The sequence below is a fragment of the Heterocephalus glaber genome, unplaced genomic scaffold, assembly GCF_053883595.1.
Source record: "Heterocephalus glaber isolate CG9 unplaced genomic scaffold, H.glaber_assembly_v1.0 deba00001673, whole genome shotgun sequence".
Classification (NCBI taxonomy): Eukaryota; Metazoa; Chordata; class Mammalia; order Rodentia; family Bathyergidae; genus Heterocephalus; species Heterocephalus glaber.
Genome location: NW_028258410.1, coordinates 6,462,989 through 6,489,766, shown reverse-complemented (window position 1 = coordinate 6,489,766; position 26,778 = coordinate 6,462,989). Strand labels below are relative to the sequence as shown.

Genomic DNA, 26,778 nt, shown 5'->3' with positions numbered 1-26,778 from the left:
CAATCCAAATTTTGCTTTATGAGATTACTATTAGTATAGAAAATAATTGAATATGAACTGCTGTTAGAGGGAAAAGTAAACTTCGAATCTCAAATTGCATTTTATAAGCACCAGAATTTTGAATGCCATTATTGCAGTACAATGTGGGAAATGAGGGATGGATACACTATTCCTTTAGAATTACTACAATGTATTAGATTATGGCATATAGAAAAGCTTATCCATGCTTTTGAATTAAGTAACTGGGCAAGAGAAGTCCTCTTTAGGTACTGTGGGTACCATTCCTACTTAGAAACCAGCAAAAGGGCAATGGAGATTTTGACTGTGACAAAGCTTCTGTTGAATAGAAGCCTTTTCATCTCCTATTGATAACTCTGAATAGAATGTTGTGTATTGAAGAATAAAATTTACTACTGTTTGTCTCCTAAATTGTATCATCAGAGAATAATTTGTAGTTGACACACTTCTCAAACTTATTTTGAAATGTTTTCTTTCTGTTGATCAGAGCAAATATGAATCATTTTATAGTATAGACCCTATATAGTGGAAGTGATAGACAAAGTGGCATGTATGTAAGAAGGGAGTTTATGAAAATACTTGGGTAACTTCCCTTTTCTTCAATGTTTGTCCCTGCCCAGGGTTCTTCTGCATGTCATATTATCCATGCTTGTTTCTCCACAGTGCTCCCATCCCCTTACAAATTGTATAGAGAGCAATAACAGAATATTAATTCTATGACATTTGGAGCAATAGGGTATACAAAGTATAGACGATAGTATTGAATTCTCTGGTGACTTTGGAATCTCATGCCAGGGAAATGTTTAGAGCCTCTCCTGACCAAATAGCAGGAATCATAGTATTCAGGTGCATAAAGAAAGGGGCCTGGGGCTTAGGACATCACTCGTAAGGAGATAAATCAAGGGAGATGACACACTAGTCTTCCCACAGAGAATGGCTCCTTTGTGCCCAGATGTAAAATGAGGGCGGTGACTCTGCACAGATAGAGTCTGAGTCAGGGAGGGCTGCATGGCATAGGAGGGAGTGCTCAGGAGAAGTAGTGCTTCTTACAGTGGCCTCGGCGATGTAAAAAGGACACAGGGATGGGGCCACCTGAAACTGCTCCACCTGAAACTGCTCCACCTGAGTGCATATTCCACACTCTGCTTCCAGCACTTCTGTTACCCCTATCAACACATCTTCTCTTTCTTATCTGTTTTACAAATATAGAATTAAAACAAGGGTCCCTGTATGTTTTTATATTTTAAAATGAAGGGAATAAGATTGAATTGTATCTCGATTTTACATTGATTAAAGGGGCAGATTTATCATAATATGTGACACTGAAAACGGTTGTATCCGAGACTTTCATAGGAAAGCATCAGATCCATAACTTTATTTCTGTCTAATACACAAAATTGAGTAGTCATTAACAATTGATGATTGATGGTGACTTATAAGAAACCGTAGACAGAATGCACCAGTAAATAACATTATCATTGTTTTAAATATTGCATAATCTCACAAAGCACCATAAATTATTTTGCTTAAAATATTTTATAAACTCTCAGCACAACTGAATGCAATCCATTATCTTTTGCAGATGAGCCTTTTTGCATTTTTACTTTCTCCTCATTCATGAAGCTATGCAGCTGAGCAATAATGTGACTGAGTTCATTCTACTTGGGTTGACACAAGATCCTGTTAGGAAGAAAATAGTTTTCATCATTTTTTTGGTTTTCTATGTGGGGACACTGATGGGTAACTTGCTGATTATCACCACCATCAAGACCAATCGGGCACTTGGGAGTCCAATGTACTTCTTCCTTTTCTACTTATCCCTATCAGACACCTGCTTCTCCACTTCCATCGCCCCTAGAACGATTATGGACACCCTTGTAGAGCAGGCCACTATTACTTTCAGTGAGTGCATGATCCAAGTCTTCTCCTTCCATTTCTTTGGCTGCCTGGAGGTTTTAATCCTGATCCTCATGGCTGTGGACCGCTATGTGGCCATCTGTAAGCCTCTGCACTACACGACCATTGTGAACCGCAGGATCTGTGCAGTGTTTGTGGCCGTGGCCTGGGTGGGATCCGGTGTGCATTCTTCAGTTCAGATTTTTCTGGCCTTGAGTCTGCCTTATTGTGGTCCCAATATGATCGATCATTATTTCTGTGACCTGGAGCCCCTATTGGAACTTGCCTGTGCAGACACTTACGTGGTCAACCTGCTCCTGGTGTCCAATAGTGGGGCCATTTGTACAGTAGGCTTTGTCTTGCTGATGTTCAACTATGTTGTCATTTTGCATTCTCTCAGAAACCACAGTGCTGAAGGGAGGAGAAAAGCCCTCTCCACCTGCATGTCCCACATCATTGTGGTCATCTTGTTCTTTGTACCTTGCATATTTATTTATACACGTCCTGCCACCACCTTCCCCATGGATAAGATGATAGCTGTGTTTTACACGATTGGAACACCTTTGCTCAACCCTCTGATTTACACACTGAGGAATGCAGAAGTGAAAAATGCCATGAGCAAGTTGTGGAGCAAGAAACTGATCTCAGTTGATGTCAGATGAAAGGAATTTAGTAAACTTTCTTCATAGTTTTTGGATTGACCTAGAAGTCAAGAGAAAGTACTATTTTCTTATAGTGGATTTAATCTATCACCACATGGCGCTATGAGTGTTAGGTTTTACTGGAAAAGAGAAATTATGAACATATATACTGGTTCATTTGTTTTGATTTTATGCATAAGAACTAACATGAGCTAAAAACATATATGTAAGCACAGCTGCCTTAAATGTTGTTCTCTGTTTGTGTCTATCTCTCTCATGTGCCTATTGTCAATGGTGATTTTTTTCTAGTTTATTTCTCTGCACTTTTTATGTTGATGCCTGGTGTTCTCTGCTTTGCTGTGGATGTCCTTCTGTAAGCTCATGCACACTCACAAACACACACACACACTGCTGTTTTACTTTCTGCCAACACTTCTTTGTGAGACACTTCTGATCATGTGGTTTCACTCAGTTGTTTTTCCTGACTCTGCACAATGTATCTGATTTAAACAATGGTGCGAGCTTCACTTCATTATGAGACAACGTGCAAAGAAATGTGCTAATACATGGGTATTGTTCTTAGGATTCTTCCCACATGTTTACTAAAAGCCAACTAAAACAATGACAGCATGGGAAGAAAATTTACCCTTATGATAGAATTCTTTGACATTGAGAATATTTAGCTAGTTGTTTTGCTAACCATGGCATCATCTTTGTCAAATATACTTTGTGCTTTTTATTTGATTTTTCTAATTTGTGGGAGTGACATGATTTCTTTTAAATCATACCAACTTTAAATACTTGTTTACAATATGGGTTATTATGATTGTAGCATAGATGGCTCTTATGTACTATTATATATATATTTATTTATGTAAATGGACTACAAGCTGCGTATGCAAACAATTGATATTAATGAGCTTTAAAATATTAACACATTAGAAAAGAATAAGTCAGAAGATTTTTTAGGCATTGTAATACATATTTATAAAAACATATATGAAATATTCATTGTATTTCTCAATTAGTCAATACTGCAGACAGTAACAACAACAAAAATAAATAAATAAAATCAATAGTTGCTAAGGGTTCAGGAAAAGGAGAGAAAGAAAGAGTACTGTATATTTCAGGGCAGTGAAACTAATCTGTATGGTACTGTAATGGTAAATACATGACATAACAACTTTGTCAAAACCCATCAGACTCTATTAGACACTGAAAATCCTAAAGTAATCTGTGAATTTCAGTAAAATATATTGACTCTGACTTATTAGTTACAACAAGTATATCTAATGTAACCCAACCATGCAAAATATTACAATCAGGGAGCCTGTTTAGATGTTAGGGTGCTCACAGTGAAATTTCTGCCTAAACATGAAACAGTTCCAATAATGAAGTTTATTTTAAAAAGTTATGCTCACAACAGACAGCCTAGACTTCTATTGTCATTTAAAAATGATTTATTTGAATTTTTAAATATATTTATGGTATGAATACATCTTCTAAGTCACATATTGATACAGTCAATATCCCCAGCAGTTTAACCTTAAGGTGTTATATAAGTACCATTAATGAATAAACTGTTATATTTTCTCTATGGCATTTTTAAAGCCATAGAGCATCAGTTTGAATATTGGCATTCATCTTGAGAAGTCTGCATTAAAAGTTTATCTACATTTCACAGAATAATCTTTGTATGTTTAAATTTACATATCTAAAATTGTTTTTACATTCTTGAATTTTTAATTTTTCTTTCCGCCTCATGGATAAGTCATTGTGAATAAATACAAAAGAATGTATAATTTTGTAAAGTGTTGTCATTTCCAATACTAAAATAGGTTTTAGCAATCCTAATATGTGTGCAGCAAGGTATAGACTGGAAAACATGAAACAACTGAGAGAAAAAGAAAAACACAAAGAATTTTCTCCTTATAACTAATAGAATATGCCCCCAAATCAGCAAAGATATAGAACTCAAAGCCAAATACCAATTGTCATCTTTTGAACAATCCATTTAACAATAAGAGTACATATTATTTTTACTTACTAAAACAACAATAGCAACAAGAAGTACATATCAAGATAGACCATATGGTGTACCATAAAATTTGTTGATGGAATTTAAAATGTTAAATCATAGGAAATGTACTTTTTAAATGGAAGGTAAATACATTAAAAATGAGTGACTAGACAGTAACAGGAAAATTTCCAAACACTTGAAACTAAAGACGCACCTAACTCATCCTTAGATCAAAGAGAAGATGAAATTTCAAAAGAATATAATGAACTGAAAGAAAATGAAAACAGCATATTAAAACTTGTTCAGCACAGTGAAAACAAGACTGAGAAGGGAATTAATGGCATTAAATGTGTTGTACCCAGTGAGAGAGAAACAACCAGAGACCGATATTAAATCCACACAGGAGTTTACTACCGGCCGGGACCCGAGCTGAGCATCGGACTCGAGCCCCAACTGAGGGGAGACAAACATGTTTTATACACCTTTGAGGCCAACAGTTTCTAGGGCCCCCTATGGGATAGAACTAGCGAAGCAAGCAAAAGGTACAGAAGCAGAACGTCCTGCTGTTAGAACATTTGTAAAACAATAGTTAATTGTTGTTTCTAAGAGACTCTCTAAGGGGAGGAGGTTTCTAAGCTTCCTCCTTCTGAGTTCATCTAAAGGGCAGGCAGGTGGGTCAAGCAGCAATATGGAGTCTGTCTTGCTGACTAGGGTCCTTCAAAATGCATATATTAAAAAGAAGAATCTGAAATAAGCATTTGTTAGATGGTATAACCAGTAGGACTGTTGATTCAGCAGAAAGGATTGGTTAATTTGAAGATTAATCAATAGAGTATTGGAGAGTGAAAATATTTTTGTAAATAAAATAAAAATATCTTTCTAAATAACATAAAAATATCTTTCAAAAATAAACTGAGACTCATTAAATGAATTTTAGGTTTGCAGCAATTAATCTAAACTATGAGAAGTAGTATTTGGGAATAAAAAGGGGACATATACAGTGCAGAAAATATATTTTATGGAATATTTGAAATATATCAATGCTTAAATACAAGTATCAATGGTCCCTATGAAGGAAAATAAAAATAAGCCATACATAGGGACATAGTTAAAAACCTGAATAATAATTATAAACAACCTTAAAATTATGAAGAGACAAAAGTTCAAATAATATCACATTATATGTAAAGGAAAAAAGATAACTATGAGTGATTTTTTTACCAGAAACTATGGGAGATTATTATCAAAATGAAATTACACTGAATAGAAGAAAAGAGAAATAATGTCAAAACAGAATTCTGTATGAAGTTAATAACCTACAAAACTGTAGCTAAAATAATAACCTTTTCAAATAATGAAAACTAAGATTCATGGTCAAGGAATTTTATCATGCTGAAAAGTTCCCAATTAGAAATTCAGAACTCCAGGAAAAAAGTAGAGAACTATAATATCTATTTATATGTAATGTTTCCTTCCTAAATCCTTTAAATACAATTGGTTAACTGATGCCAGAAAGTAATGAATTCCTTTCCAGTTTTGGCACACAGAACTTTTAGCAGAAAAATATATGGTAATTAAAGCACACATCACAGGACAAATGTAAATGCAATAGTACTTTTAATGTGATTATAACACAAGTAATGTGTTACACTTTGGTTTCAGTATAAAATGTGATAGCTATACCTATGAATATACATTAAATTTATATTTATTATTAATTACAATGATATTTTGTTATAACCCCAAATGCTTACTATAAAAAAAATCAACAGATAAAATTTTACAACCCAGAGTGGTCTAATCTCCAGTTCAACATGCAACCTGCTGGAAGTCACCATGCCATCCTCACAACAATAGAATATAAATAATCTTGTAAATAGACAATTTTTTTGTGGATCCATAAAAGAAGTGAAACCGCAGGATGTTTCATACTGAAGTTGACCCCATCAATTAACTATCACAGGATTTTTATAGATTATTTTCTTTATTGAGAAGAAGTTTTTAGTTTGCTGTAGTCCTCAAGTCTGAGATTGACGTAATGGGCATCAAGTCATTCGGAGGACCCAGAATTTTTGTGTTTTACCTTGTGGGGATCTATGAGTTTCTCAAGTAAACACTTAAGAAAAATCCCCTGTGCTTCGGGCAGAGGGAAGACAGAAGGATTCATTTTGAAATGCAGCATTTTATTGGGGTAAACAACACACAGGACATGGAAGCAGAATAGAGAGCCTAAAAATAAACACACATCTACGAACAACAGGATTTTGAAAGGAGCTAAAAATGCACTTTCAAGAAAGGACAGTCATTTCAATGAATGGTGGTGGGAAAATGTAACATCCCTCAAGGAGAAGAATGAAAGTGGACCGCTCTCTCTCACCAGATACATAAACTGGCTCAAAATGGAGACCTGAAACTGAAACTACTACAAAGAAAAAGGAGAAATGCCTCAGGATGATGGGAAAAGGTAGGATTTTGAGGGGAAAGAAACCCCTAAAGCCTTGAAAACCGAAGCAAAAAACAGACAAATGGGACTACAGCAAACTAAAATCTTAATTGCAATAAAGAAAATAATCAATAAAAATACTGTGAAAGTTAACTGATGGTGTCAACTTGAGTGCGAAACGTCCAACTAAGTTGGATGAGCATTGTCCTGGAAGTGGCTGAAGAGATTTAGTGAAGACAGGAGACCCACCCTGGAAGTAAGTGACAGCAACCAATTGGCTTGTCGCTGTCCTGTGACTAGCTCATTAAGGGATTGGTCGCTAAATGAGGAACTGTATATAGTGTGTACATTATAATATTCAGAAAAAATAAATGGTCAAAGGAAACTCCAACTTGATGACTTTGCTGTTATTTGCATGGCTCTTACGTGCAGTCCTGTAATGTATAACAGAACATAAAGCTACAGTACTATACCATATGGTACAATCAGCAAAAATTGTAATATTATTGTACTGTAGAGGCCACCAAAATGCTGCACAGCTGCTCACATTCTTGCATTTTAAATCTACCAAAAACTGCGCCTCAGTAGTAATTTCAAACAATCATTAAGCAGGCAGGTCGTTGAACAAGGGATATCTATGTAACAATTGGTGGCAGGAATATAGAGAAAAGGGAACACGTGCATGCTGGTGGCAGGAATATAAATTAGTACAGTCATTGTGGAAATTGTATGGAGGTTCTTCAAAAACTCAGAAATAGAGCTATCATATGGTCCAGCAATCTCACTCATGGTTATATATCAAAGAAATAAAATGAATATGTTGAAGGGACATTTATGCCATGCTTTTAATGCTGTTTACAAGTCAGTCATTTTTGGAGAAGCTTTAATTCATTTTATTGGAGAAAGGTAAAGAAAAGGCCATGAGATAATGTCCAGGGTTTTGTAGTCTTCTCTAGTACATTGTAGCTACACAGGATAATGAGTTTCATTGTGACGTTTTTAGACATGCACACAACATACTATGATCATATTCTCCCCACTACCACCCTTCCCAGTCTCTCCCTTTCCTCCCTTTTCTCTTTTCTAATAGTCTCCCTGCTACATTAATGTCATCATTTTGTTAGTTTTATTTTAGTTAAAAAATATAATGTATTGCCTAAATTAATCCCTTTAATTACAAGTACCCGGTATAAGAGTTTCCCATAATTTGAAGAAGATGAGTTGGAAAGTAATTTCTACATGAAATATGGTTCATATTTCTTAATTGAGAGGAAAGGGACCCTTTAGAAAATGACTTTCCCCAGACTCATATATTTTACATCATTAATATTAAATATTCCTCCTGGGAAGGCAAACAAGAAACATTTTCCAGTCAACATCCTGTATGAGGGTGGATTTCATAAAGTGTTTGATGAATCTGGGACAACTTTATACACTTTCTTCCTTGAATGTGAGAATCTAACAAAAACCAATGAATTGTATTCAAGGGAAATTCTTCAATTAATTACAAAAAGATTTATTAAGCTCCAATTGCAATGTACATCTTTTTATTGACAAATCATGATTGTGTATATTTATGCATCAATATGATGCAGTGATATGGACAAAGGGGTGGATAGAGAGATGATAGATGAAAATGTAGAATAATTAAATCAAGCTCATTTCATTAACCTACTAATTTCATTAACACATCACTAATTTTGTGCTTATGGTGGAAATTTTGAAATTACTCTCTTAACAATTTCAGAGGGATGCACAGCAAAGATATGGGAGAGGACCAGTCAAGGATGCACTCTTGGGGTAAAATGGGGTCAGTGGAATGAATAGCAAGAGTTGAGGAAAAGCATTGCTAGGTCAGGGAATCAATTTTAAAAGGTCACGAGGTTAAAAGGGATGTGCAGGACAACTAGCCAATCCCATACAGTTGTGGTTTTGATTCATCTATTTACTCAGGAGTTGTTGTTGTTGTTGCTGTTTTTGCTTAAATTCTTTTATTGATACATTTTAGGTATACAATATGTTCACATTTATCATCGGGTGCTTGTGCTTGTACATGGCGTATCTTGGTTCTTATTTTTTCCCCATTACCTGTGCACCCTTCACCCCCTCCACCCTTCCCTATTTACATAGACTTTGTTTCCATTTTTTCTTTTCTCATAATTTTTCCTTTCCCTTCTTTCCTTTCCCCTTCTGCTCCCACTTCCCCTACCCCTTTGGACCTTTTCTTCCAATTTCAAATTATCAGCTATTCATTGTAATCATTTTTAGTCCTTATTGACACTTTCAGTTTCTCACACTAGAGAAACTATTCACTATTTACACGTGTGTCCTATTCATTTCACTTAGGAGTATGGCCTCAATATTCATCCACTTAGGTATAAATGTCTCTAGTTTCTCATTCTTTATGGCTGAGTAGTACTCTGTTTTATAAAAAAACCCACATAAATTAGGTAGAACTCTTGAAGACACTGGCATAGGAAAAGACTTTATGAATAAAGCCTCAGTAGCACAAAGAATCAACAACTCAGATCTCATCTTATTAAAATGCTTCTGTACTGCAAGAGAAAACACCAACAGAGATAAGAGACAACCTACAATGTGTGAAAAAATGTTTAGAAGCTGTACTTCAGACAAAGGACTATTATCTAGAATCTAAAAAGAACTTAAAAAAATCAGACTCCCCAAATTCAAAGACCCAATTCAAAAATTGGCATCTGAAATGAACAGACATTTCTCAGACAAAGAAGTAAAAGCAGCAAATAAACATATGCAAAAGTGTTCAACATCACTGGCAGTTGTTCGAATGATGCAGATGAAAACAACACTGAGATTCCACCTCACCCCAAGAGTTAGTTTTTTGTATTTGCTTGCTTGTTCATGTGTTTGTTTGTTTGTTTAGGTATAGGAGATCAAACTCAGGACCTTGCCAAGCAGGTGAGGTGCCACTGAGCTACATCCCCCGGCCCTCAGGTGTTATTTATTGAAACCCCACTGAGTGTCAAGCACCAAGCTGGACATTAAGTATTTTCATTATCACAACTTTGAAGTATATTTTGGAGTCTGTTGGTGTAATGGTTTCCAATTTGTTATTTTTGTTCAAGACAATTTTGGCTATTCAAAATATTTTGCCATTCCATACAAGTTTAGGGTGTTTTTTTTTTTCTAGGTCTACAAAGAATTTTATGGCAAATTTGATTGCAGTTACATTACATCTGCAAATTATTTTGGGTTGTTAGGGAATTTTAGTGATATTGGTTCTTCCAACCCATGAACAAAAGATGTCTTTCCATTATTCAGATCCTCTTCCATTTCTTTCATCAATGACATACTTTTCAATACAAATGTCATTTACTCCTTTGGTTCAGTTTTTCTTAGATATTTATTTTTTGTGGCTATTGTGAATGGGATTACTATTTTGATTTCTATTTTAAATCATTCACTATTAGTATATAAAAAAGCCATTGATTGTATATCTGGCTAAGGATAGCTGTTTGATTTTAAATTGTTTTTAACTCTCTGTTAGAGTGTTAAATCATTTCTCTTGTTCTTTTGAAGCTTGTTGAATTTCTTTAAAATACTCTCTCAGTCTATGGTCTGTGTGAAAAACTTGGGTGTCTATTTATTCACCTCTTTGCTCCCAGAAACTATCCTTGGGCCAAAACCTATGTAGGTATTAAGAGTGAAGTAAAACAGAGTATATTAAGTGTATATTAAGAATGAAGTAACCCAGAAATTATTTTGTGTGTAGACAGAGTTATATAGTTTTAGAAGCAAATTTTAATGAAGATATGGGACCAAAAATTAACAGTAAACTATGTCATCAACTGCTTATATTTATAGAATAATAATCCTTTCCCTAAAAGGATTTTTCCTAAAGCCTCGACGTTTCCGGCATTTCTTAAAGGTCCAAGTCAAAGTTGTTTTAAGACCCAGGCAAACTTGCAGCTGTGAACCTCTGTAACAATGAAAGACAAGTTACACAATCTCAACATACAATGGCCCTGGGTGGACATTCTCATTCCAAAAGGAAAGAATGGGGAAACAGAAAGGAATCAGAGCCAATCCCAACTGAAACCTGACAGGGCAAACATGAAGTCCTGAATCTCCTTATCCAGCACCCAAGGCACATTGTAATAAAATATGAGCTGCAGGGCACACCTTACTGCTGGCCTCAGCCCACATGGCTTTCCTCTTGGGTTGGCTCTGACCATGGCCTGTAGATATTCACATTCCTGGCATCTCTAACTTTGGGCTTCCTTCTATCTTTGATTTCCTTACCATAGATTCATACTCTGCCTTCTCAGGAACCTCTTTTCTGGCCTCCCAGGACTTCTTTTGAAATCTAGATGGAGGCCTTTCTGATTCACAACTCCTGCATTCTGCATATTGGTAAAATCATCACCACCTGGGTGTCACCAAAGTCTGCTGTCAGCCACAGCTATAGTCAGATCCCCCTGGAGTGGACACTGAGTGCCCGAGTATCTGAGCAAAGTGAGATGAATCCCAGGCAGTTGATGTCCTGGGAGGCCCTTCTCAAGTAGGAGTCCCAGGGACTATCTTCTCAAATGAAACATTGACACATTTTTCCCCTCAGCTAACAATGGGTGGGGTTTCATTTCTTTTGAGATGCCCTCAAGACCTCTTTCATCCTGTCACTGTACAAAATACTTGGTTCCTTTTTAATGGCACTAATTTTTTCAGCAACCACACTTCCGTTAGCCATAACTTTATACATAGTTTATTTTGGGTCAATATTTAAGTTTTAAAAATATTTTGGCTCCGATATTTCTGTCCCCAATTTTCATTAGACACCTGTCTAAAAGCAGTCAGCAGTACCCATGCCACAGCCTGAATTTTGAGCTGCCTTGAAATTTTCTTCACAAGATCAGTCTTAATCTCAATCTTATGCAAAGTCTTAGAATGTAATTGCCAATGGAGTCCTTGTTCCTAACTGAAACTTCCTGAACCTGACATTCATTGGGCACATTCTTCTCAGGATTCTGGTTTTCTAAGCTATAACTAGCAACTCTCATTAGACTCTGTTTAGAGCATAGTAGAGATTCTCTGCCTTTCATTTCCAAAACTTTCCAAACTCTCCCTGGAAACCAGAACCAAGGCCTCCAAAACACGTAGTCAGATATAATTACAGAAATGTGTACACTTTCTGTTACTATTTATCCAAACTATATGACACATGCAACTTAAAGAAGAAAAGGTTAATTTTGTTCACAGTTTCAGAAGATTCAGCCCATGGTCAGTTAGTCCAAGGTAAGCTAACTCCAAGACATGATGCCAGAGGCTGTGCTGGAACAACATGGATTAATTCATAGCCCCAGGGCAGCAGAGCTGAGGAGCACCAGCAGGGAAAAGGCAGCCAGACATGTTAGTCAAGGTCAGGCCACAATGATCCATAAGAGCATACACAAATGTATGCTTTCTAATCTTCTAGGTTGCTCTCAAGGCAATCATGTTCGTAATTATGCTTAACCATCACAAATACTATAGTTACTGGAAAGAAATGACTATCAATTTAACATGTAAAGTCACAAGGAATACTATTGAACATTTTTAGATTTTATGTACAGATGATCAACAACCTTATAAATGGACCCAGTAAAATTTTTGTCTCAAAAATGATGACTAACATATCATCAAGTCCTGGAAGTGATCATAGGAGTAGAGAGTACAGTTTGAAAAATATTATGGCTTCTGACTCAGCACAATATCTATTTTGAGAACTCCCCCTATTATCAGTGTTTTTACAGAATAAAATGGGCAATAACAGTGCTTACTTTTTTTGAATCTTGTAGATATTACTTTTTAATACTAAAACCTATTTTATTATTTACTTTATTTTTATTAGAAAAAAAGCTTATGAATCTGCCTACATGGGTGAAAGTAGCAAAACTAGGCTCTGATTGGATGGAATTTTCCAAGTATTCAAAGAGTGGTCCTGAGTTACATTGCCTAACTTTTTTCTGCACCCTTAATGCAAAATCTATGAATGACAGTATGTTTGTATATGTACTGTAAGTATTACTTGGTGAGATAATAAAATATTATCCTTTTGATCCTTTCATCTTTGAAATAAATGTTGGGCTCCAGGGAAATTTATTTGTCACCTGAAAGAACTTTCCTACCAAAAGAATTCCTAATAGTATTTTTCATCTGAGCATTTCTCAAAGTATAGATCAAAGGATTTAACATGGGAGTTACCATGGTGTAGAAAACAGTAACTGCTTTGTCAATGGATAAAGTTGTTGCAGGTCTCATGTACACAAATATGCAGGGCACAAAGAACAAGATGACTACCATAATGTGGGAAGCACAGGTGGAGAGGGCTTTCTGCCTCCCCTCCACACTGTGAGTCTTTAAGGAGAAGAGAATAGCCATGTAGGAGACCAGAAGAAGCAAGAAATTTAACAGGCAGATGAAGCCACTGTTGGCAGCAACAAAGAACCCCAGAATGTGGGTATCAGTGCAGGCCAGCTTGAGAAGAGGGTTCAGATCACACATAAAATGGTCTATGACATTGGGGCCACAGAATGGCAGTGGCAAGATGAAGATGATCTGTATGGTTCCATGAAGAAAGCCTCCCACCCATGAGACTCCCACCAGCAGGCTGCACACTCTCCAGTTCATGATGACTGTGTAGTGCAGGGGCTTGCTGATGGCCACATAGCGGTCATAGGCCATCACTGTCAGCAGGATGATCTCAGCGCCTCCAATGAAATGCTCTGCAAAGATCTGAGTCATGCATCCATTGAACAGAATAGTCTTCTTTTCATGGAGTGAATTTACAATCACGTTCGGGGTATTGACTGAAGAGTAGCAGGCATCAATAAAGGAGAGATGGGCCAAGAAGAAGTACATGGGGGACCTCCGTAGTGGGCTGGCAGTGATGGTGATAAGAATGAGTAAATTTCCTACCATGGAGATGATGTAGATGAGGGAAAACACAGCAAATATGATTTTCTCAATCTTTGGGTTTTCTGTGAGCCCCAGTAGAACAAATTCTGTCACATTGTTTTTATGCGCCATGTGCTTAATGTTGAAGTTAATTATATTACCTGAAAAAATGTTAACACACCTTGACTTTATTAACCTTCTTCATCCTAGTAAACAATAAATGCCTAGATTCTACTTAATTATGAAATTGTATGAGGTTTTTTGGTTTTTGTTTTGTTTTTTCAGAAAAAGTGAAGAGCTGTAAATTCTTGCTTATTACTCAATTTTTCTCCCGGATGAAGATTCTGTAGAGGATACAAATGAGGAACTCTTGTAAACACACAAAACAGGAGCCCAATTATGTACATTTAAGTGTCTAAGATGATTGAGAGCCTAAATGGAAGTCATACTTTTCAACTATAGTGGAACCTACACTTAAAAAGGCAGCAGAAGGATAATAGAGGCATCAATGCAAGTGACAATATTATCTTTTATTACTAAGAAATGGGAGCCTATGAAAGGTAATTGAGAAGATGAGTAAAAAAAATGACATGAAATGTGAAGAAGGGCAAATCTTGGATACTGCTTTAGTAAATGTCTTTCCTTCCCTTGTGTGTATCAGGATGAGGTTCAGTGACAGGTGGAAGTCAAAGACAGGAATCTCAGTTAATTAAATATGTAACAATTCATGTGAGCAGTGTCAGGGTGACAGTGAGGAAAATACAATGAAGGTATAAAAGAGCTGTAGTAAAATAATTTTAAGACTTCTCATTAAGTCTAATATATTGATATAGTTAATACTGTACTGAAAATCTTTAGTGTATGTTTTATGTATACCATGGTACCAAGTCCTCAGGACACACAATTATCTTTAATACTTAGAATAACCTGTGTGGTTGATATTATTTAGTCCATTTCAGAGATAGATAAAAAATCTCTGAGACTAATGTTTACCATTAGAGTAACAGTGATAATATTTAATTCCTGTTTAGCATGTCATGTATTCTGTGTTTGCACAGACACTTACTGGCTTAATCCTTACTAAAAACACACTATCTGCTCAAGACTGATATTTTAAACCCATTTTTAAGTTTTTTACTTGTAACAGAAGCCCAAACATGTCAAAGATTCTGCTTCAGGACAAGCACCTAATGAACAGCATAGCCAAGAATGACAATCAAGTTGTTCTTATTTTATTATTTGTCCTCCAGTTCCTAATTTATATTTTCCTTTAAATTCTTAACTTTAACCCATATACTCCATATTGCCGTATTATAACAAACAATGGCAATTTAATCTTATTTAATATGACCAGTGATTATTATTATATTCACAATTCTTCAAAATCAATGTTCATGCTTTATATAGACAAAAGATGATACATTTCAAGTCCCAAATAGTAAGAAAATGAATCTTGACCTCTCCCTCAGCTTATTTTTTGAACCCATATTCTGCTGAGATTGTTTTAAAACATATGGCAGAGTAGTTAAGTATATTGGCTTAAGAGTCAAAAGAGTCAGGAAGCTGAGATTCAAATTCTTGTTCTTCCATTTGGAATTTCTCTTCCTTGGGTCTATTTCCTGGCACTTTGCACATCAACTGCATTATGTATAAAGTTTGATTGAGAATATTGTTTTGTATTTATTATAATAATGATTGTTATGTGAAAACATAAAGCAGTTCTGGGAACATATCTAGTTCTACACTCATGAAAAAGAAGCAGAATTGACAGTTTGAGTAATAAAACAGGCAAACATTTTACTATGTCATAAGCGCAGGAGAAGTCCTCAATATCTTGTATTTATAGAAGCCCCAAAGAAATTTCTTAGCAGTTGATCCTAGAAAGGATTCTCCATATTGGGGCTTGAATTCACCAGTTGATAACTTCCATCAATTAATATATGGATGTTTTGTACATTAGAGGTGTATTCAGAATTTGTTTTCATGACCAAGGTCAGTCTTGGTTAGTAAATGAGATCTCTCATGACAAAATTATGTTTCTTGATTTTAGGGAAGTGAGTCTTATAAATTGCCTCCTGTCTTTGAGTCTCTGATTGTCCACTGTGAAGTTAGGTTAATGCTATTTGCTAGCTATCTTTTAAGAATTTGAGGGAGGATGCAATACCCTATGACTATATTTGACAAATGTAACTATTACTCTATTTGAAAAGTAACAATATTAAATAAGCAAGAGCCAAATCAAAAACATAGTCTTAGATGATTTCAATAATACTTGGGCATTTTAGAAACAGTTCCATCTTCAAAATGACCTCTTGGAATAAGAATCTTTCACTAAAAAAGAAATCATGAACTTGCAAAGAGATTATTTAGAAAATTCTGTATCAAATCCAAAATGAAGTGACTGTAAATCTAAAGGCTAAATATTCTTACCTACAGCTGAAAATTGTTTTCACAGAAATCCTGGAGTTTAAATGTAGAATGGATTCTCTTGACACATTATAGAAAAAATCTTCATTATTGACTCTGGTCCTTCAGTGAAGAAGAAAGTTTGAAGGAAAAATTTTCTAATGAATCACCAACTCAGGATGAATGTTGCTTTGGTTGTGTGAACTATTACAAAAAAAATTTTCATCTTGCATTGGAAGAATATTTAAAGTGGTTTCAATAAAGATTGAGAGATCTTGTCTTGTATCTGTGTTTTCTCTCCCAGGAATTAATTATCCCCTTTGATGAAAAGGCTTTGTGTTAGAATCATGTTCTGGAAAAACGTGTTAGAGAATCAGCCACTCTTGAATGGGAATTCCATTCCCTGAACTTGGAACCTGCACATGTGAGAGTCCCTGTCCTATAGACAAGCCTGGGTTGTTTGAAAAGCTAAGCACCATGTGAATAATATGCTGGTATAACCCCAGCTTTTGGTTTAGTGATGTAGTTCTCCTGATGACACCTGTCAGAGGGGTAACTCCTTTACTCTTACGAATAACAAGCACTTCTGAAAATTCACTATTGGTCACCTGGAGAGCTAAAACAGTGAGGAGTTAAAATTAATGACAGCCATTAAAAATACTTACCTTTTAATGCTGCTTTGCCTATTTCCCAGAGTGTTTCAGAAGTAGTCAGAAGCCCTAGAAGGCTCCATATTACAGTTACCCCTTGGATTTTATGGTTTGATCAGTGTAGAATACTGTTGGAGAGCTATTAAAGCACAAGAAGAGGGTTCTAGCCATTCCAGTGTTTGTACTTGCTCCAGTACAACTTATTGATTCTAGAAAATGCACACTGGTAAAATACTGTGGTTTTGATCTGAAAGTTCCTGATGACTAATGGTGTTATATACATTTCCATACATTATTGTCCTTTACTATATCATCTTTTGTGAAGTTTCTATACATGCCTTTCATTAATGTAAAAATAGTGAGTCTTAGTTCCTTATGTAGTTTTAGGTGTCAGCATATTTCAGATACATGTCTTCTGTTGTGTTTATACTTTGTAAATATGTATATATGTAATTTACCCAAAGTAGGTATATTGCATTTTCATTTTAAAAACCACTTCTTAGAAGTACAATTAGCATACAAAAAGTTTCCATATATAATATCTACAACTTCATTGTTTATGAGATATGTATACATATGTGATATTGTTACCACTACCTATATAATAAATTCCTCCATTTACCTATTCAATCACCTCTAAAAGTGACCTCCTACTTTCATTATTATTGTACTATTGTTGTTGTTGTTGCTGTGTTGCTGTGTCAAGAACACCTAACACAAGATTTATTCTCTTAACAAAATTGAGTGTATCCAATACAGTATTAATACAGGCTCTATGTAATCATATATAGATCTCTATAACTCAATTATCATGTGCAACCAAAACTTTCTGCTCTAACACCTCACCTGTGCTCTTGGCCCTGGTCAAAACCACTGCCATTCCATTCTCTAAATCTATGAATTAGCCTAATCTAGATTTATTCTAAAATGGTATCTGCCCTTCGGTGTCCGGTCTAATTTTTCTTAACATAGTATTCTCCATGGTCATTCCATGTTGTTCATTGAAGGATTTTCTTCATTTTTAAGACTCAATAATGTTCCATTCATATGTTTATATAACTTATTTTTATCCATCATCTGTCAGTGACATTTAAGTTTCTTCCACAAATTGGCTACTATGGAAAATGTGTAATGGACTAAAAATCTTCTTTATTTCTTTGCTAAAGGACACAAGAAATTTAACACAAAAAGAACAACTAATCATCTCAATGAACTGGCAGGTAATATGGACAGATCCTTCTTAAGAGAAGTTCAGATGGCCAGTATGAGTATTAAAAATGTTCATTATTCATAGCCAGCAGGGAAATGCAAGTCAAAATTACCTTGAGATTCCATCTTAACCCAGGCAAATGACTGTCATCCAGAATACAAACAAATAATAAATGCTGAGGAGAACTCATGAGATAAAGATCCCTTATACACTGTTGGTATAAAGGTAAATTATTACAGTCACTGTGTAAAACAGTATAGATCAGCAGTTGCAAACCTATGGCACACATGCCACAGCAGGTGGTTTGTTGTCATGGAAAGCTCTAAAAGGTTCACCCTCAATGGTCTAGGCATTTCTTAAAAAACTACAAACAGATCTACCACTTCATCCAGCTAGACAATTTATCAGTGTGTGCCCAAATAAATCAAAGTCATCATATTATAGAAATACAGTGATGCCTTGGTTTATGAACTTAATTTGTTTTATGATTTGGAAAAGGTGGCTGCTTTTGTGTTTGTGTGGAGAAGTTGACTACCATCCTGTTTGTCATCTAATGAAGAGTTTGTGAATAGAAACAAAATTTTCCTGAACCCTTTTGTTCGTGAACTGAATTATTTGCAAAGAGAACAGTTTGGAATCAAGGTGTTACTGTACTTTCATGGTCACTTTTATCACACCACAATTCACAATAGCCAAGTTATGAAATCAGGCCAATCACCCATCAACAGATAAATGGACTAAGAAAATGTGGTACCTGCAGACAATGGAATGTTATTCAGTCATGAAGAAGAGGATCGTTTCATTGGCAGGACAATAGATGGAACTAGAGATACTGTATTAATAAAAATAAGCCAGACTCATAAAGTGTTGCATGTTTGCTCTCATATGCTGAATGCAGAAAGTAGGGATGACATGAAAGTAGAAGGGAAACTATTAATGACAGGGAGGGAATGAAAATGGGAGGGAGGAGATGGAAGAAAGATGACATGATCAAAGTATGTGGTGGGCATGTGTGGAGACACCACAATAAAAACCATTGTTTGGTATAATTAGGATGTGCTTATTTAAAATTAAAAGCCTGAAAATCATATAGAGCTGGTATGTTGTTTTCAAATGCCATTATAAAAAACACATCAGGATTTCTTAAAAATGATTGATATGAATATTGTTGAAACAAACACAGTAGCACAGATTCTTTTCAGTGCACAGACTGCATTGCTCTTGGTGTGTACCCAGGAGAGGGGTTGTGGGGTCACATAGTAGTTCCATTTTTAATATTTGAAGAACATCTACACAGCTTTTCATAACAGCTGTACCAATTCACATTCCTGCCAACAGGGTACAACTGTTGCTTTCCCTCCACGTTGTCACCATCCCTTGTTGCCTTTAATAGGTTTCACAATTGCCATTCTTGCTGGGGGTATAATATTTCATTGAGGTTTTGATTTTTATTGTCTTGATAATTAGTGATGTTAAGCATTTGTTTATTTACTTGTTGGCCATTTGTATATATTCTTGTGAAAAATGTCTCTTTAGGTATTTTGCCCACTTTAAAAAATATCTTTATGGGCCAGGGATTTAGTTCAGTGGTTTTGCTGCCTGCTGCGCAAGCACAAGGACCTGAGTTCAGTCCCAGGTACAAAAAAAAATATTGATTTTTTTAATTTATCGTTTTGTTTTCCTATTGAGTTTTTAAATTCCTTATTATTCTGTATAATACTATATATTAGATATGAATATATTTATCCTATTAATTTGCAAATATTCTCTACCATTCTTCACACTGTCTCTTTATTAAGAAAAAGCTTTTCATTTTGTTGTAATTCCATTTGCCTAATTGTAGCTCAGTTTCCTATGGTTTGGAGGTTTTGTCCAAAAATCCTTGCCTAGTCCTATGTTCTGATGCATTTCCCTTCTTTCTTTTTAGTAGTTTTACAGCTTCAGGTCTCACATTTATGTCCTCACTACATCTTGAGTTGACTTTTGTAACTGGTGAGAAAAAAGGTTTAGTTTTATTCTTCTGCCACCATTTCCCCACCACCATTCTTTCCAATTTTACTACATAAGCTGCTGAAGTGAGCACCCCACTGCTATTCTTAGAAATGACTCTCTTGAATGAGTGTTCTTAGCACTCGAAAAAAACTGTAAATAGGCTGTAAATGTGTGTTTATATCTAGGATTTCTGGTTTTTTTATTGGTACAACACTTAGTCATGTATCAACTTGAATGGATTAAAAAATGCCAAGCATTTCTGATTCTGGGTGTGTAGGTGGATGGTTCACATATAGGTCATCAAAAGGATGGAGGGGGATCCTTCTCAGATGAGGGTGACACCAGCCAATAGGCATGTGACCCGGACAGAATAAAAACAGCGAAAAGAAGTTGAATCCTCACATTTGCTGATGATCTCCATCTGCACCTGTTTGGGGTGCAGTGGTCCCCTCAGGGGCCTCCCTGTATTAACGTGTCATATTATTAAGGTCAATGGGAAACTAGAACCCAGCTCAGCCAGGAAGAAAAATAAACCAGAAACTTCAAGAATGAAGTTATGGGTGAAACCACCAGGCAAGTAAACAAGAAGTGCTGAGGTTCTTGCTCAAGGAATGTAGCTGTGAATTTAGGAATAAGATTTCCTGTCTGATGTTCTTTTTACAGTTTGAGTTATCACTTTCTTATGGATGTCAGCTTGGAGTAAAACTAGCAATAGAAAATGGTTTTGAAGCATAGAATAACATTTAGAAACACAGTTGAATCTTCCTTGCAGTACAGGTTAAGTGGCCAATTTGCTTTATGGCCTGAAAGTACCTAGATACTCTGTTAGTCAACTTTCCCATTGCTTGAACAAACTATCTGAAACCTGAAACTTAAAAGAAGGAGAGATTTCTTTGGCTCCTTATTTCAGATAATTCAGTCCAGGGATGACAGTCAAAGCAGGGATATGATGGTGGACAGATCTGGTGGAGTAAAGCTACTAAGTTCATAGTAGCCAGGGAAAAAGTAGGACAACAATGTCACAGAGGAAGGGGTTAGCTATAGCACCCAAAGACAGGCCACCATGGCCCACTCAGACGTCCAGGAGAGTGTTCTTGTAACCTGTCAGGCAGTTTTCATACCAATCAAGTTGACAAGCTTAATTATTATATCCTGTCCCTTGTCAAATTGACACCTGAACTCTTTTCTGGAATCCATGTTTAATTTCTAAATAACACAATGATAAGTTAATAATTCTTCCTAATATGATACAGCTATTTAGTTTATAACAAAAAATGCAATAATCCCTTTCCCAAAGTTTCAAAGATTTCAGCATTTCTCAAAAGCCCAAGTCAGGGGTTTTTTTTGAGACTAAAGCCAAACACTTAGTTATCAATGTCTATAAAAATAAAAAATAACTTACATAATCTCAAAGTGGAATGACACAGGTTAAAAATTTCACAGAGACTACTCAGGTAATTCAAACTAAATCTGCATTCTTAAAAAAGAGTCTATGTCTTGTTGGATCTATTAGTCTCTTGTCTCAGATTGATTTTGGCATCAGGATACATGTCTCTCCCTTTCTTCCAATTACTTGTGAATAGCTCTAACGTGGCTGCTCATCTATTCATAGATGATGAAAATGGAAATATAAGGTCTTTATCTCAATCTGAAGAAAGCCATCTATGACAAACCAATGGCCAACATCATACTAAATGATCAAAATCTGAAAGCTTTCATTCTAAAATTAGGAACAAGATAAGGATGTCCACTGTCACCACTACTGTTCAATATAGTCCTGGAAATACTAGGCAGAGCAGCTAGACTAGAGAAAGAAATAAAAAGATAAAGATAGGAAAGGAAGAAGGTAAACTGTCATTATTTGCAGATGACAGGATACTCTGCACAGAAGACCCCAAGAACTCCACCAAAAGACTTCTATTTTTATTAACCAAACTAAGTCACACAGCTGGATACAAAACCAACACTCAAAAATCGATAGCATTCCTGTACACAAATAACAAATTCACTGAGACATATTAGGGAAACCACACCTTTTATAACAGCATTGAAAAAATGAAATACTTAAGAATCAATCTAACAGCAGAAGTAAAAGATCTTTATGTCAAAAGCTACAGTACTCTGAAAAAGGAGAGTGAAGAGGATATCAGAAAATGGAAAGATTTCCCTTGCTTGTGGGGAGGAAGAACCAACATAGTAAAAATTGCCATGCTCCCAAAATTGTTACACAGATTTAATGCAATCTCAATAAAAATTCCAATAGCGTATCTCATAGAACTAGAGAAAACAATCCTAAAATTCACTTGGAACAAGAAGAGGCCCAGAATAACAAAATCAATTCCGAGCAACAAAGGCAAGGCTGGTGCCATCACAATACCTGACCTGAAATTATACTACAGAGCTACTGTGGTAAAAACAGCATGATACTGGCAAAAAATAAACAAACAAACAAACAAAACAGACCCAAAGATCAATGGAACAGATTAGAAGATGCAGAAACAACTCCAAACACACTCAGTCACCTCATCTTTGACAAAGGAGCCAAACACATTCACTGGAAAAAAGATAGCCTCTTAATAAATGTTGCTGAGAAAACTGGCTTTCCACATGCTGAAGACTAAAATTAAACCCATGACTCTCACTAGGCACTAAGCTAAAATAAAAATGGATCAAAGATCTAACTATTAAAACAGAAACGCAATCTGCTGAAAGAGAGAAGAGCTGTAACTCTTGAAGACATAGGTATAGACAAAGACTTTATGAACAAAACCCTGATTGCATAGGAAATACTACAAGGAATCAACAACTTGGATCTCATCTTATTAAAAAGCTTCTGCACAGCAAAAGAAATCACCAACAGAGCAAAGAGACAAGCATCAGAGTGGGAAAAGATTTTTGCCAGCTGTTCTGCAAAGGACTAATAACTGGAATATATAAAGAACTGAAAAAAATCACCCCCCAAGTTTAAAAATCCAATACGAAAATGGGCATTTGAGGTGAATACACACTTCTGAGATTAAGAAGTATAAATAGCAAATAAATATACAAAAGAAGTTTAACATCACTGGTCATTCAAGAGATGCAGATTAAAACAAGGGCGAGACTATCTCACTCTAGAAAGAATGGCTATTATCAAGAAATCAACCAACAACATGCTGGCAGGGCTGTGGGGAAAAAGAAACCCTTCTCTACTATTGGTGGGAGTGTAGACTGGTGCAACCACTGTGGAAATCATTGTGGAGATTCCTCCAAAAAGACTAGAGGTTCCATTTGACCCAGCTATCCCCCTTCTTGGTGTCTTCCTGAAAGAATTAAAAGCAGCATACCACAGTGATATATGCACACCCATGTTTATAGTGGCACAGTTTGTAATAGCTAATCTTGGAATCATGCACCTTAACTAGAGAATTGGATTCTCTGAGTCATCTTTCTCTAAGTGAACCTGGGTTGTTAGGACAACTGAATGCCCTGTGAATAATGTGGTGGTGTAACTCCAGCAGGGGAAGTAGGGATAGTTTCCTTGTGATGCTTGTGAGGGAGGGAACTATTCTCTTCTAAACAGTGTTAAAGCACTTCTGAAAATAAACTATTGATTACTTGGGAGCTAAAGCAGGGAGTCATCAAATTAATGATAGTCATTTGAAAGTACTTAATATTAAAAATATTACTTTTTCTATTCCCAGAGTGTTTTAGAAGCAGCCAGAAATCCTGGAAGACTCCATATTACAGTTAATCCTGGGACTCCGAGAGCTGGTCCATATAGAAAAATAGGCATTACACAGTTGGGGAGATACTCAAAACAGGAGAATTTAGTCCTCAGCATTCCTCACTTTTCTACTTGGTATTGTTAATTATTTCCCATTTAGTTATTCTAGGCAGTGAATAGAGGTAAATTATTGTGGTTTCAATTTGAAAGTTTCTAGTGACTAATGATGTGCATTTTTTGTCACCATTAGTATTTTGCTGTTCATAAAGTGTATACTCATTTATCATTTTTCTCAGGTAGTTCTATTTATCGCTAATGTGTTGCAGACACAGGTTCTCTGTTGTGCATAATTTTGTATAACATACAATAAGTTGTACATATGTAATATATACAGCTTGGTGAGTTTGGAGACACGAATATGTTTATGCAACTATCACTACAATCTATGCCTTAAGCTTACCGCATGCTCTATACGGCAACTTACAAAAGTGTTCTCCCACTTTGTTCTTTATTATTATCAATGTGACACAAACACCTAACACAAGATTTACCCTCTTAGAAAATTTTAATCTCAAATACAGTATAGATAACTACAAGCTCTGTGTTGTATGGCTCACTGGAATTTAATAAACCTGTGCACCCAAGCTTTCCCCTCTTGACTGAACAGTGCTCACTTTATCACTCCATAGTCAGAGCACCACCACTTCACTCTCTGTCAATGAGTTAAAGTGTTTAAGATCTATCCTATGAGTGGTATCATGTCACATGTATGCCCTTGTGCCTGGTCTTCAATAAAGTAATTATTTATCTAGCATATTTCTTTACATTATTATCATACTTTGAGATTTGAAGTTGTTAAGCTTTTAAATTTCAAGCATTTAGATATATCCACTTTCTGAGTACATGAAAATTAGTCGTAACTTTCAATTTATTGTTTGGTTGATAAAAATCAACAATTTTATCATTTCAAACTATTTTAAAACTTCTGAAATAAAACTGGTAATGGAGCATCAATTTTCTGCATGCATAGTAGGTGGACTAATTCTTTAAGATGTGTCAATTTCATTATGTAGGGACATTGATCAGTAATTCATTGTATTTCCTTGGAACAATAGTCTTGCAAAATAAATGAGAGGGTGCTTGGTACTCTACTATGGAAGACTTTTCTTAATAGTAACATAATATATGTTTAAAAATATGTTAGAATTTTATTAATTTATGGGGATATGGTATTTTCTTGTGTTGTTATTTTAAGTAATAATAACTTATTGCTGACAAAATTATAATGAACTTGTTTCTTTTTTTCTGTTGTTCTTTTATTGGTACATTTTAGGTATACAATTCGTTTACATTTATCATTAGGTGTTTGTACCTGTACATGATATATCTTGGTTCTTATTTTTTTTCCCCATTACCTGTGCACCCTTCAACTCCTCCGCCCTTCCCTATTTACATAGATTTCATTTCCTTTTTTTTTCTTTTCTCATAGTTTTTCCTTTCCCTCTTTTCCTTTCCCATTCCCATCCCTTCTCTTCTTCGTCTTTCGGTCTTTTTTCCTATTTCAAATTATCAATTATTCATTTTAATCATTTTAACCCTTGTTTTTACTATCAGTTTCTCACACTAGTGAAACTATTCAGTATTTACACATGTGTGTCCCATTTATTTCACTTAAGAGTATGGCTCCAATATGCATCCATTGAGCTATAAATGACTCTAGTTTTTTGTTCTTTATGGCTGAGTAGTACTCCATTTTATAAAAAAAACACATTTTCTTTATCCAGTTTCCATTTGATGGGCACTTGGGCTGCTTCCAAGCTTTAGCTATTACAAACTGTGCAGCTATGAACATGGGTGCACATATATCACTGTGATATGATTCTTTTAATTCCTTTGGGAAGATACCCAGTAGGGGAATAGCTGGGTCAAATGGGACCTCTAGTCCTAGTTCTTTGAGGTATCTCCATATTGACTTCCACAGTGGTTGCACCAGTCTGCACCCCCACCAGCAATGGAGAAGGGTTCCTTTCTCCCCATTTGTTATTTGTTGATTTCTTGCTAGCAGTCATTATTTCTGGGGTAAGGTGGAATCTCAGTGTTGTTCTCGTCTGCATCTGTCAAATGATGAGTGATGTTGAACATTTTTTCATATATTTGTTTGCTGCTTTTACTTCCTTTTCTGAGAAATGTCTGTTCATTTCAAATGCCCATTTTTGAATTGGGTCTTTGAATTTGGGGGGTCTGATTTTTTTCAATTTTTTATATATTCTAGATAGTAGTCCTTTGTCTGAGGTACAGCTGCTAATTTTTTTTCCCCCATATTGCAGGTTGCCTGTTAGCTCTGTTGGTGGTTTCCTTTGCAGTGCAGAAGCTTTTTAATAAGATGAGATCCCAGTTGTTGATTCTTTCTGCGAGTTCCCATGCTGCTGAGGTTTTATTCATGAAGTCTTTTCCTATGCCAATGTCTTCAAGAGTTCTACATAACTTATCTTCCATCAAGTTTAGTGTTTCTGTCTTAATATTTATATCTTTAATCCACTTAGATCATAGTTTAGTGCATGGTGATAGGTATGGATCTAGTTTCAATCTTTGGCAGGTTGAAATCCAGTTTTTCCAACACCATTTAATAGGCTATCTTTCCACCTGATGGTGGTTGACTCCTTTGTCAAAGATGATGTGGCTGAGTATGCCTGGAGTTGTTTCTGCATCTTCTAATCTATTCCACTGATCCTCAGGTGTGTTCCTTTACCAGTACCATGCTGATTTTATCACAGTAGCTTTGTAGTATAGTTTCAAGTCGGGGATTGTGATACCTCCAGCCATGTCTCTGTTGCTTAGAACTGCTTCAGCTATTCTAGGGCTCTTATGGTTCCAAATGAAATTTTGG

At 35.6% G+C, this 26,778-nt stretch overlaps 2 protein-coding genes across 2 annotated transcripts; one reads left to right on the top strand and one right to left on the bottom strand.

Moving 5' to 3' along the window:
- The first annotated feature begins 1,525 nt into the window (after positions 1 to 1,525).
- On the top strand, positions 1,526 to 2,576 carry LOC101717936 (olfactory receptor 4C11). Its single transcript, XM_004841185.2, has one exon. It carries the CDS (start codon positions 1,644 to 1,646, stop codon positions 2,574 to 2,576), a length of 933 nt encoding a protein of 310 aa, XP_004841242.1. The 5' UTR covers positions 1,526 to 1,643.
- A 10,553-nt stretch (positions 2,577 to 13,129) lies between these two features.
- LOC101711112 (olfactory receptor 4C13-like) lies at positions 13,130 to 23,247 on the bottom strand. The gene is made up of 2 exons (XM_087197944.1): positions 23,203 to 23,247; positions 13,130 to 14,074 (listed from the first exon to the last, which is right to left on the bottom strand). Exons 1-2 carry the CDS (start codon positions 23,245 to 23,247, stop codon positions 13,130 to 13,132), a joined length of 990 nt encoding a protein of 329 aa, XP_087054070.1.
- Positions 23,248 to 26,778: the final 3,531 nt, after the last annotated feature.

What these genes read in the sequence shown, in the direction of transcription:
- LOC101711112 (XM_087197944.1), bottom strand. Translation starts at nt 23,247, where the DNA reads ATGTTAAACTTCTTTTGTATATTTATTTGCTATTTATACTTCTTA. An exon ending in TTTGCTATTTATACTTCTTA is followed by an intron (nt 14,075 to 23,202) that starts ATCTCAGAAGTG and finishes AATATAATTAAC; the next exon opens with TTCAACATTAAGCACATGGC.
- LOC101717936 (XM_004841185.2), top strand. Translation starts at nt 1,644, where the DNA reads ATGCAGCTGAGCAATAATGTGACTGAGTTCATTCTACTTGGGTTGACA.